This window comes from Arvicola amphibius, chromosome 14 (assembly GCF_903992535.2).
Source record: "Arvicola amphibius chromosome 14, mArvAmp1.2, whole genome shotgun sequence".
Lineage (NCBI taxonomy): Eukaryota > Metazoa > Chordata > Mammalia > Rodentia > Cricetidae > Arvicola > Arvicola amphibius.
In genome coordinates this window covers 57,183,407-57,196,200 of record NC_052060.1, presented here as the reverse complement: position 1 = coordinate 57,196,200, position 12,794 = coordinate 57,183,407, and the positions used below count along the sequence as shown (strand labels likewise).

At 43.1% G+C, this 12,794-nt stretch overlaps 1 protein-coding gene across 3 annotated transcripts in view; it reads right to left on the bottom strand.

Annotated features, from left to right (window-relative positions):
- The window catches only part of Usp33 (ubiquitin specific peptidase 33), a 52,439-nt gene that overhangs the window by 35,103 nt on the left and 4,542 nt on the right, over nucleotides 1–12,794 (bottom strand). For all 3 annotated transcript variants that reach the window (XM_038310890.1, XM_038310891.1, XM_038310892.1), the window contains exons 2-6: nucleotides 4,368–4,499; nucleotides 4,143–4,196; nucleotides 3,677–3,739; nucleotides 1,923–2,075; nucleotides 123–225 (exon numbers count right to left, since the gene is read on the bottom strand). In XM_038310890.1, coding sequence (XP_038166818.1) covers nucleotides 123–225; nucleotides 1,923–2,075; nucleotides 3,677–3,739; nucleotides 4,143–4,196; nucleotides 4,368–4,448 — 454 coding nt within the window. In that variant the 5' untranslated portion in view covers nucleotides 4,449–4,499. The remainder of the gene's footprint in view (nucleotides 1–122; nucleotides 226–1,922; nucleotides 2,076–3,676; nucleotides 3,740–4,142; nucleotides 4,197–4,367; nucleotides 4,500–12,794) is intronic.

Genomic DNA, 12,794 nt, shown 5'->3' with positions numbered 1-12,794 from the left:
TGACAAAGTGACACTGGACAAACCAAGCCTGCATGACCTGCAAACACAAGGTTGCAAGGCCACACTTCTCAGATCTCAGGGAATAGCCATGCCACAGAGGACTGCTGACAGAGGAGCCTTACCTCTTGCCTTCAGCTCGTCTTCTTCTTCTATTTCTATATCCAGATCTTCAAATACAGCAACCAGAGGGGTTTTCAGTGTTGTATTGCTGGGTATTTTAAAATCCTTAATAACAAAAAGACATGACACATTTGAATAAATTTTTACAATATCAAAACACACTTTAATTTTAACTTATACAACATCTACACTGCAAACCTGTTAAAAGATATTAAAACAAACTGGTCAGCATGGTGGCACATGCTTGTTACCCCAGCACTCGTGAAGCAGAGACATAAGGATAAGAAGTGCAGACAGTCCTGGCTGGTAGTAAGTTAGAAGCCATCCTGGGCTACATGAGACCCTGCTCAAAAAGCAACCATAACAGCAGGGCTGGAAAGATGGCTTCGTGCTAAGAGCAAGAGAACCCTAGTTTGATCCCAAGCACCTACATTGGGCTCTAAACTGTCTAGACTCTTGCTCTGGGGGTCTGATGCCTCTCCTAGAGTCCTATGGCATCTGCATTTACTTGTGCACACACCTTCACATGGACACACATCCAAATAATTTTAAGAATAAAAAAAACATAATAACAATGATAAAGATAAAACCTTAAGAGTTTATGGCATTAGTAATTATTATAAAATTTGCATTTATATTTTACAGAAAGCAAATATCTACAAAACCATGCTTTTTTGTTTGTTTGTTTTTTCAAGACAAGGTTTCTCTGTAGCCTGTCCTAGAACTAGCTCTTGTAGACCAGGCTGGCCTCGAACTCACAGAGATCTGCCTGCCTCTGCCTCCTGAGTACTTGGATTAAAGGCGTGCGCCACCACCACCCAGCCAAAACCATGCTTTTTTATTTTTAACTATATATTTGCAGATCTATGTGAGAATAGGTGCAGAGTAGGCCAGACCCCCTAGAGCTGGAGTTACAGGCAGTTTTGAGTTACCCAGTAGAGGCGCTAGGAACCAAATTCAGGTCCTCTGTGAGAACAGTGTGCTCTTAACCAGAGACGCTTTTCTAGTCCCCCCCCCAAAACATTTTATAAATGGCACTTCTGAATTTAAGCTCAAGAACTAATTTTATGTAAATTAGTGGCATGCCTTGTCTTTTCTGATCCTGTAACTTCTGCAGAGACAAAGGACAAGGCAGAGGAGATCATCCGCAGACCCACTGTTTCTCTGGGCATCACTGTGCTTGCCAGACATGCACATGGAACCACAAACATGGCACAGACCTCTGCAAGCCAGAGTCCTCCATCTGCACAAACCTGTCTGCTGAGTCTCCTGGTCCAGGGGAGAAATTAATACTGCTGCTAACTAAGTGTTGGCATCTCTACTCGTTTTCACTGACAACAGCGAGTAGCAGGCTGCCAAGGGGGAGAGAACGGAGAGAAGCTGTGTTCACTCAGCTGCAGAGAGGCCCTTACCGCCTTCCTAGATTCAGATTTGCAGAAAGAGAGAACTACTTTTTTAAAAAGTGTGGAAACCTACCACTCTGTAGTTAATTTTAAGACTTTTTTTAAAGGAACTTGAACACAGGCACTCTGCGCAGGTTATTAATGAAAGTCTCGCACCTGATATGGAATATCCCTTCCATCCTTTCCTTAAAGCGCTTTTACAATTGATAGGTGTTTTCCACCTCAAATCCCGCCCTTACCTCCAATTCATGCTGTGCTAAAAAAGAGCGAAGCCAGGCATGAGTGCTTCATTTGGCTTTAAAAGTACAAGTAAGGTACCCAGGCCTGCTTTGTAAATTCCAACTGAGCGACAGATTCTGAAATGATTTCCTGAACATATATTATCTAAACTCAGATTACCTGGACAGTGTTGTCTTGTGTTTGTTGAGGTTGTCTTACATGAGGCAATGAAGGAGGACTTCCCAATTTTCTATCCAAAAATACTTCCTTGCTGCAAGCATAACACCACACTCGAAGAGTGGTAAGGTTCACAGTCAGATAATGCTTGGTCTCCTACACAGCTCACAGGAGAGAAAATATGCTTGAGAATGCTTCTGCAAAGGAACCCAAAATGAATCCCAGCCTCTGGCGAGCAACAGTCTACTCAGAACAGCTAATCTAGAACACACACATAAACACATCAGAGTAACTGTAGACACTTACATAGTAACAACACCTAACCTACTCTCCAAGTTATTCTAGCATCTGTCTCCCCTCATTCATAAGGTGAAGATAAACACAGCAGTGGAAGCTCCTCAGCTCTGCACTGGCAAAGGAGAGCAGAAGGAGACAGTATGGGCCATACAGCGACACTGCTGGAATCCCAGCAGCCAAAGGATCACGTGCTCAAGATCATCTCCACTGCACAGCGGATCTGAGCCCCGCCCGGGCTTCATGACATTTTTTTAGGGAGTTGGGAGTGCTAGTTTGTTTAATTTAGAACATAACTACAAAGGAACACACATTATTTAAATGGAAGCACAATACAACTCAAGCAACACTTGGTCAATAGCCTTTCTCAGAGGGAGCTTTGTGTGAGGGCTTAGCGCACAGAATATACAAGATATGATTGGCTAATTTCTCAATTTTCTAAGGGATGGCCATAGAGAGTACCACTTCCAATGCACAGGAAAGAAACTGTATAATGTTGCCTTAGGACTGCAAACATTGGGGCGTAATTCAATCTCACAAGGAAACATGGTTGAGACTAGCTGCTGCAGATTATCAGTGCGCATCTAAAGAGAGCATTCATTAGAGAAACTTAGTTTAGAGTGGAAGATCTACCTAACAGATCTGAGATTCATGTCAGAGTCACATGGGAAGTGCCACACAACGGGAGCGGTGTCAACGGCACTCAGTCGGAATGGTGTGTAGAACAGGGGAAAGGGCAAGAGCTGGATCGCAAGGAAGGGAGTCAGGCAGTCAAACCTGCACTGGGCAGCAAGACAGCTCAGCAGGAAAAAAGCACTTGGTACAAGCTTGACAACCTGAGATCAAACCTACAACCTACAGATTAAGGGCAGAACCAACTCCCAAAAAGCATCCTCTGACCCCCATGCATGGGGTGGCACACACACACCTCCAACATACACACTAATAAAGATTAATTTTAAAACAAACAGAAACCTACACAACTACACTAACTTCAACCTCCAAATCTGATACCACACCTGTAATCTCCACACACATCCATGTATACTTACTTCTTTTATCAATACTCAACTACAGTCATGTATTAATACTGATTTTCTCAAAACCCCACCCTCCGACCTTTCACTGAGAACAAGCAAAGTTTTAGTGAATATATTTTCTAAAAAGCAAGAACTCTAGGCTGGTGTAGTGTCACATCTGTGGTGTGACATACAGGAGACACAGGGAGGATTCCAGATTCTAGGCCAGGCTGGGCTAGGCTAGGCTACACAGAAGCCTCGCAGGCGCCAGTCAGAGCCTGAATTAATGTTACACGGATTCTCCACTCCTGCAAGCTCTTCTGAAAATGCTCTGGCACGACCAGGATTCGCTCAGTGCTGACCCACTGCATGCTCGGCTTAGGCACAGCCAGGGATCCAACTCCCAGCCCCAACACTGCGGTGCAGCCATTGTCACGTAAATACCTGCGAGTGCATGGTGCTGTGGTCAACCTGCGACTCGCCACAGCCGACATAGGAACACCTGTTCTGTAAATTAAAGGCACGCATGTTATCACAGATGCACTGAGTTTACAAACAGCATGACAACAGTCCCACTTAAGTTCTGATTTTATGTTTTAATTCTATAATTACTTCCCAAAGTTAGATAACGTAACTATAAGGTATCAACCACAAAGACCAGACTAAGTATTTCAAAACTGAAAGTTATCCCAACTTGAATAAAAAGTAAAGATAAAAATATTTGAGTGGTTTACTAAACTCTACAAACATACCCGAATTAAAATCCATCCAAAGTTTGAACCTTAATTTCTTGTTATTATTTTAAAAGTATACTCACATAAAATTCTTTAATGTATCAAAAATTGTGATTAATATGTATAAATTTACAACAGCAAACTTTTCAAGAAAAACCAAATAAACATATACATACCTCCAAGCATGCCCACAGATTGGGTCCTCTGACTTTGCAGTCCTGACACGCTCCCTAGGAGGGTAAACACAGGAGATATTTGCTATGTCAGAGAAAACAGACACAGTTCACTATAGCAACACATAAGTTTTAAATTTGACAGGAGTGTTCTATTAATTTACTTAAATTTGTATTAAAGAGGAAAGGGAGTTTGGTTTTTTTAAGGATGATTACAATATAACTTACATGAGATTTTTGTATCAAATCCTCTTTTGTTATTTCACCAACTGAATCCAAATGTGGACAATGATTTCGAAAAGTAGTCATTTTCTTACACTTTTTTCCCTGCTTTTCAAGGTTTTCCAAATCAAGTAATACCTACAGGAAAAGTGACCCAAAAATTAATCACAAAATGTTAACAAGCTACAAATGATTAAAGCAAAAGATGAAATAAGAAACATACACACTCGCCCTGCAAAGCAAGTGCAGCCGCACCTGGGGCTGGTGCCTGAGAGGGAAGGGGAAGACTTGACTCAAAACACTGTCCTCGACTTCCACACACACACACACTGCAGCACACGTGTACCTAAACACACACACACACACACACACACACACACACGCACACGCACACACACACACACACACGCTCACACAGATAAAAATAATGTAATAATTTTTAGAATTTGAAAAATTATTAAGTAAACTACACTGTGGACTTCAGGGCATGAAGTTCAATTTAAACACTTGCTAACCTTCTTATTCCTGTTTTTAAGATAATATTTAGCGACCTTTTCTACCCATTTCTCTTCTCTCCTTTTTATACCTAAGTACATGCACTGCCAGTCAAGAGGGGGGAACTGGATTCAACTGCTTTTTTACCTTAACTACAAAAGTAAACAAACAAATATATAAAATAATGGTTTTGGTATGAAACAACATACGGTATAGGACAGTGATCTATAATGAAAATGGCACAGAACTCTACGATTATGCCCCGTGAGCCTGGAGAGACGTCCAGACTTCAGAGCAGCGAGGATGAACCGCTAACAGGCCAAGCAGTCTCAGAGGTGAAGGGACAACAGGGAACTTAGGAAGCCCAGGGTGACTGGAGCTCACAGGGTACAGTATCCCAGAGAAAAGAGCAGACAGTAACTAAGCTCTGGAAAACCGCTGGGGCTGCCATCACAGACTCATCCAGCACTAATGAGTGCACAGCTGGATTAAGACATTCCTTCTCAGGGCCAAACAAGGCTGCTTGTGCTGCCACTGGCCACAGCTTTAAGACTGCTAACACAGTGGAGGAGAGCATCAAGATGTGGTGCCTCAGCAATGAAAAAAACATCCCTACTAACTAAAGCTATTTCGGTACTGCCTTTTAAAAGCTCAAAGGGAAGTCTTATAAAATTAAAAAAAAAAAAATAGGGGAAGGGGGTACTGGAGAGATGGCTCAGCATTAAAGGACGCTGGCTGTTCTCCCAGAGGACACAATTTCACTTCCCAGCATTAGCATGGTTTCTCACAACTGTCCATATATACCTCCACTTCCCAGGGAATCCTGTGCCCTCTTCTAGCTGCTCCATGTACCAGGAATACATATGATACACATAAAATTCATGCAAGCAAACACTCATAACTATAAAACAAAAATAAATCAAATTTTTTTGTTTGTTTGGTTGGTTGGTTTTGGTTTTCGAGATAGGGTTTCTCTGTGTAACAGCTTTAGCTGTCCTGGAACTCGCTCTGTAAAGCAGGCTGGCCTTGAACATACAGAGATCCATCTGTCTCAGCCTCCTGAGTGCTGGGGCCACCACCACCAAGCGTTTTGTTTGACTTTTGAGACAAGGTTTCATTATGCAGCCCCGATCATCCTGGAGCACACTACATAAGACAGGCCATCTAGTTCAGAGCCTCTCATGCCTCTGAGTCCTGTGTGCTACCCCAGCTAGCTGTATCTTTAAAAAATAACAAAGCAGAAGACAGTCAACATTGGACTCTGGTCTCCACTTGTACACACACACAAGCATAAAAGAACCCCTTAGAAACAGAACTTTATAAAAGGCTGAGGTTTTTTATTTTTGGTTGGTTTGGTTTTACAAGCCCAGAGCCTCGTACGTGCTGGTCAGCTGCTCTATCAGTGAGCGGGAACCCCAGCCTGCAAAGGCTGGCTCTTTTGCTTTGTTTGTTTTTGTTTTTCAAGATAGGGTTTCTCTGTATAACAGCCCTGGCTGTCCTGGAACTCCCTCTGTAGAACAGGCTGGCCCTGAACTCATTATGATTCACCTGCCTCTGCCTCCCAAGTGCTGGGATTAAAGGTATGCGCCACCACTATCCAGCAAAGGGCTCATTTTTATTTTTTTTATTTTTTTTTTAATTTTGGTACTTTTATAATTTTGAATATTCCTCAGCAAAATAAAACAAAAGCAAAGATACATATAACAACTTGACACACTAAGAAGAATTATTTAAAAATGGATATTAATCTCAAAATGAACTTCATAGCAAATTCCATGGCAAGTTTAATAGAGAAAACAAGAAGAAAGTACTAGGTAGGATATTTGAGAAAGTGTGCATGTCTACTGACATTGAAAGGCTCAAATTATTATGAGAAAATATTTTATGTCATTTCATGGAAATAACTTCAAATTCAGAGGAAAATGTATAATTTAATTTACATAGAAAATTTTGAAATAAGATACATAAATATGAGCTAGAAAAGCATAAATTATACTGACCATCAAATAAAGGGCTCATTTTTAAAAACAGATTTTGCAACAAGATTCTTTTCCAAAGGGACTGTAACAATGTCTACTCCACTAAAAATACCTCTTTCTGTACCACAACATAATTTTCTCTACACACAATCAATGTGTGGCACACACAAACTACGGCATAATTTTCTCTACACACAATCAAGGTGTGGCATATGCGGGCAGAGGACACAGCCAGCTCAGCCTTCGCCAGATTGTTCAACCTGCACAATTTGAAATGCTGGTGACCTCTTCTGTCTTCCTAATAGAGTACAGAATAGAGCATCTCCCAGATGATAAAGCATAGGAATGCGGCTGTAATTGAAATCCATTTCAAGTTTTCTGTGATATAAAACCTGGGTTCTACATAGGACACAGAATGTGGCATCTGGTTTCGAAGTCTACCTTATTTCATTTAACATGGTGACTTCCAGTCCATCCATTTTTCTACAAATGACATAACTTCATCCTGTGTATATATGCCACATTTTCTTTACCCACTCATTTCAAGGTTGGTTCCATACTTGACTGCGATGACTAGAGCCTCAGTAGCCCCTTTGTGATGTGCTGGCTTAGATCCCTTCAGGGACAGAGCCAGCAGGGCCCAGCTGGACATTCTACCTTACAGGCCGAGGAGCCTCCATCCTGATTTCCACAGCGGCCACAGCATACCCCACCAGCAGCACCCCTCCCTGCTCTCCCCAGCATATGTCCCTGTCTTCTTGAGGACAGCCACTCTGCCTGTCAGCAGTCTGAACGCAGCTTCAAGTAGCATTTCCCTGGTAATGCAGCATGTTCAAGGTGAGCGTTCCCTGCAAATATTTACTGGCCATCTGTAGTTCCGCTTTTCAGAACTGTCTGTTCGTTTTCCGGTTATTTTACTGGATGACTGCTTGGGGGAACATTTAACTTTTGGGTTCTTCATAAATTATAGCGCTTATCTTCGATGCTCAGTTGGCAACACATTTTCCTCTCATCCTGTAGTCCAGTCCTATCTCTTCACTCTTCAAGTTCCTGAACTTTTTTGGCATTTCTTTGCTGTCATTTCCTGTTCTCACTTAGGGTTATTTTGGTTTTAATGTGCATGTGTGATGGTATACCAGTGTGTGCAAGTGCTGGTGTATGGAGACCAGACCAGGTGTCTGTTCCCCTAGTGCTGGAGCTGCACTTGACTGGACCGCTGGGAACTGCACCTAGATCCTCTGGAAGAGCCGCCCAGTCCGCCTAGCCTCCGCCAGCACCTTAGGTGTCTTCTGAAAACTGGTCTTGCTGAACTTTATCAAATACCTCTCAGGGGACTAGCAGCTTGCCATGTTTCTTGCTTCATTTGCCGATATAATCTATGATCAGATCTGATAAGTAATTACCCTTATGCTGGGCAACGCTCTCCACTGAGCCAAACAATGTGGCTAGCTCATCCTTCCTATTCACACCCAATTGGATAACACTACACTATCCATTCTGAGTTTCGTGTGTGGGTAGCATTTTTCAGAGATAAATGCATGTCAGACAGTATTCGCGGAGTGATGGAGGAGTGTCTATGTATTACTTTCATTGGTTAATAAAGAAACTGCCTTGGCCCTTTAATAGATCAGAAAATTAGGTAGGCGGAGTAAACAGAACAGAATTCTGGGAAAGAGAAGGCAGACGCTGCAGTCAGTTGCCATAGTGAGTCGCCATGCCTCTCCTCTCCAAGATAGACTCAGGCTAAGATCTCTCCTGGTAAGTGACCACCTTGTGGTGCTACATGGATTACTAAATATGGGTTAATTAGCCAATAAGAGGCTGAAACTAATGGGCCAGGCAGTGTTTAAATGAATACAGTTTCCATGTAATTATTTTGGGTGGAAAGCTAGCCAGGTGGCGGGACGCAGCCCCGTGGCTCCTTCTACAGCGGAGCAGCATCTGGGGGAGGGGGGCATGAGAGGGTTTTCCTCATGATGACGACGTCTTAAGTGAAAACCAGCTGTTATTCTGCTGCTTTCAAAGACAAATTCCTTTTGTCATTGAAGATTCTGTTTCGCTTGGTTTCGGTTTTTCTGAAAGAGGATCTTGCCATATAGCCTTGGCTGGTCTGGAACTCACTCTGTAGACAACGCTGGGCTGGCCTTGAACTCAGAGATCGATCAGCATCTGCCACCCAAGAGCTGTGGTTAAAGGCATGTACCACCATGCCCAGCCTTTTCAGTCCCTTTAAGATAACTTGTTAATTCCAATTTTTAGCTCATGGGTCAGTTTTACTCATTTTGACACACACCTGTAGCAGCAACCACACAAGAGACCAAGGCAGAATGATACTTGAGCCCAGATCTGAAAGACAATTTGGACAACAGGGTCAGATTTGACCACAATAAAAAATTAAAATCTGGGGCTAGAGAGACAGCATAGACATTAAGGTATTTATTGGTCTTGCAGAGGGCCTGCATTCAGTTTCCAAAACCTACATGGTACCTCAAAACTATCTGTAACTCCAGATGCAGGGCTCTGAACCCTCTTCTGGACTCCTCAAGCACCAGGTACAAACATGGTGCACATACATACATGCAGGCAAAATGCAAATACACAAAATAAAAAATTTTAATAAAATATGCTGGGCTTGGTGCTACACGTCTATAATCTAGCTCTCAGGAGATGGAGGAAGGAGAATTGGAAGTTCGAGGCCAGCCTGGAAAACACAATAAACCTTGTCTTAAACAAAATAGGAAAGAAAGGAAGAAGGAAAAAAAAGGGAAAGAAACGAGAAGGAAACAAAACCAAGCTATCCATTTCCCTTAAGGACTTCTGCTGTCCGCAGTGGAATGGGAAGGTGTTCAAGGCTGCCTCCGAGGAAATAAAGATGTAGGCACTGAAAAGGAACTTCTAAAATGGGCTTTCCCCTTAAGGGAAAGAGAAAAAAAGAAAGAAAACAAAACTAAACAGAAGGCCTTCTGGATTCCTGTTACCTAGCTTTAGTAATTGTTTCAGTTTGGCAACAAAATGATCCTTTAAGAAGGATGTGTTGGTTATAGTGTATTCAGATGCAGTTACAACAACTAAATCCTTTAGTTTAACTTCTTAAGAACACAGAGAAACGGCTGGGCAGTAGTGATGCATGCTTTTAATCCCAGCACTCGGGAGGCAGAGGCAGGCAGATCTCTGTTCGAGGCCAGCCTGATCTACAAGAGCTAGCCCTAGGACAGGCTCCAAAGTTTCAGAGAAACTTGTCTTAAAAACAAAGAAACAAAACAAAAAAAACACACCAGAAGAAAACAAAGCATGACTACTGCCAACCCTGAAGACTTGAGTTCAGCTGCACTGGCCCGCATGCTGAGCAGAGAGAACCAACTCCTCAGCTGCTTCTGACCTCCACAAAGGCACTGCAGCACACGCCCACACACCCACAAAACAGAACATCAAAACAGAGTTTAAAGCTGATTCTTGTACTTCATACAAATACCCTATGGAGCAAACCCTTCACACCTGTGTGAAGCTCTCCAGCTCACACAAGCAGTCCCGAAACCTCCAATTCATCCTTTTTATTTTTACAAAGTGAGTAAAATCTCTAGTCTCTCTTCCTAGAAACACCTGTCTAATTAGAATGTCCAGTTAGTGAGAGTCTAGGTCTACTAAGAGCACAGTCTCCATGAAAGGGCGGTGGTGACACACACCTCTAATCCCAGCACATGCGAGGCAGAGGCAGTTGGATCTCTGTGAGTTTGAGGCCAGCCTGGTCTACAGAGTTCTGGGACAGTCAGGGCTACACAGAGAGAAACCCTGCCTCGGGAGGGAAAAAAAGTCTCCTATTTTTACATCTGTTCTAGAATCCGTTTCTAACACAATTATTCATACCAAAGTTTAGCTTCAAGATACCAACCCCCACTCCAAACAAAAATCCTTTGAAATCTGTCAATATAAAGCAGTATTTCCTACAAAGGAAAAACTCTGTCAGCTATGACACCTATGAATGACAGTGGCCAGCACACAGTGACTATGGGCGCAGCAATGATGTGCACACCTTGGCAGTAACCAACTGCTCTCACTGGACTTCAGAGCCACTGGTTCTGGAAACCCAGCCTGATTACCCGGGCCTAGTAAGTCAAGCATCCTGGGAAACCTACAACTACCACTTTACTAAACCAGCCTAACTCCTAACTACATTGTAAATGTGTGTCCTCACCCCTTGTCAGAGAAGCTCCTCTCTGCAACAGAGACCATTACAGAAAAACTACAACCAATCAGAATGCAGAGTTGTGGGGCCCAGTTCCAACTGACATACCTATAAAACAACTCTGTACCTAAGGTTCAGGGAACACTGCATACGATGGGGTGGGAAGACTGTACAAGTAAGGACCAGATGCTGTTCTGTAAGACTGTGTCTCCTAGTAACATCAGCAGTGATAGTCTCATGAGCATGACTAACCAAGCATGAGAAACTATAGACTGAAGAAAACCCACAAGACCTCAACATTGCAAAAGAACTACGGCAGCTAAGGACTGCTGAGAGAGAGAGAGAGAGAGAGAGAGAGAGAGAGAGAGAGAGAGAGAGAGAGAGAGAGAGAGAGAGAGAGAGACAGTCTTCCCCAGGGCAGAGCACGCCAGCTGGTCATCCACTACCAAGTGGTCAGCCATGAAAAACGTAAATACAAGTAACATGCCAACTCAGCAGATTATATTTAGGAATATATATGCATTCCTAAGTGTAAAAACAATTTAAAAACCTGGCCATGCTTTAAAGGAGCTTAAGGTGGGAATATACAGGATAGCTTGGCAGGAGGAAAGGGAAGGAGGAAATGGCATAATTATACAATAATCTTAAAAATAAAAAGAAATAATAAAAAAACCCTACCCAGTAAGTGATAAGACATGGTCAATTTTAGTTTATCTAGTTGAATTAGTTGTGACAGACATGGGAGAGAGGGGTTAACAAATTTGACACAGGCCTAATAAAAGCCTCAAGTAATCTGAGCCTTAAGTCTTAACTCAAAAAAGACCAAGAACAGTCATTGGCACCACACAGTAGCCCCCGCCTATAATTCCACCACTAGGAAGGCAGAGAATGCCTGCAAGTTTTAGAACAATCTGGTCTACATAATGAGTTCCAGGCCAGCCAGAGCTACACAAACAGAAACAAATGGTCAGTCATAAACAACTCATCTGGAGAGTGCAACTCAGTGGTCCTGTGTCTTTCCGGCAGACATGAGATGCACTCGGTTATCCTGTGTCTTTCCGGCAGACGTGCGATGCACTCGGTGGTCCTGTGTCCTTCCAGCAGACATGAGATGCACTTGGTTATCCTGTGTCCTTCCGGCAGACACGAGATGCACTCGGTGGTCCTGTGTCCTTCTGGCAGACGTGAGATGCACTCGGTGGTCCTGTGTCCTTCCAGCAGACATGAGATGCGCTCGGTGGTCCTGTGTCCTTCCGGCAGACGTGAGATGCACTCGGTGGTCCTGTGTCCTTCCGGCAGGCATGAGATCCCAGGTTCCTTCCCCAGCACCACACAAACTACTTATTCAGACAGGCAAACAAATGCAGCCAGCATAAAGAAAACGGTTGACCTGTTTGCATTCTCACTGGATGAGGAGTCAGTGAGCACAACGGAATAAACCCTGACAGGAGTGTCAGCACACACCTTCATCCCTGCCCTGAACTGGAAGTCAAAAAGTTGTTAGTTCAAGGCCAATCTGGCCTACCCCAGGGCGACCTGGTCTCAAAATGAAAGAGTAAAGAAAAATTCTAAGTCATCTGAGTAATGCTGCTACAAAACCGATAAAAATTCCCTTCTTTGGGATTTCATAATCAGTTGAAAACTGTCAGCAAGAGTCTTGTTTATGTTGCATTCAGCCCCATACCTTCACCATCTCACAGTAGGTCAGGTCAGGATTGCTACAAGCCCTGGAAACAAACTAATTGTTAATGCAGGCCTGCAATGACGTCCGGGCCA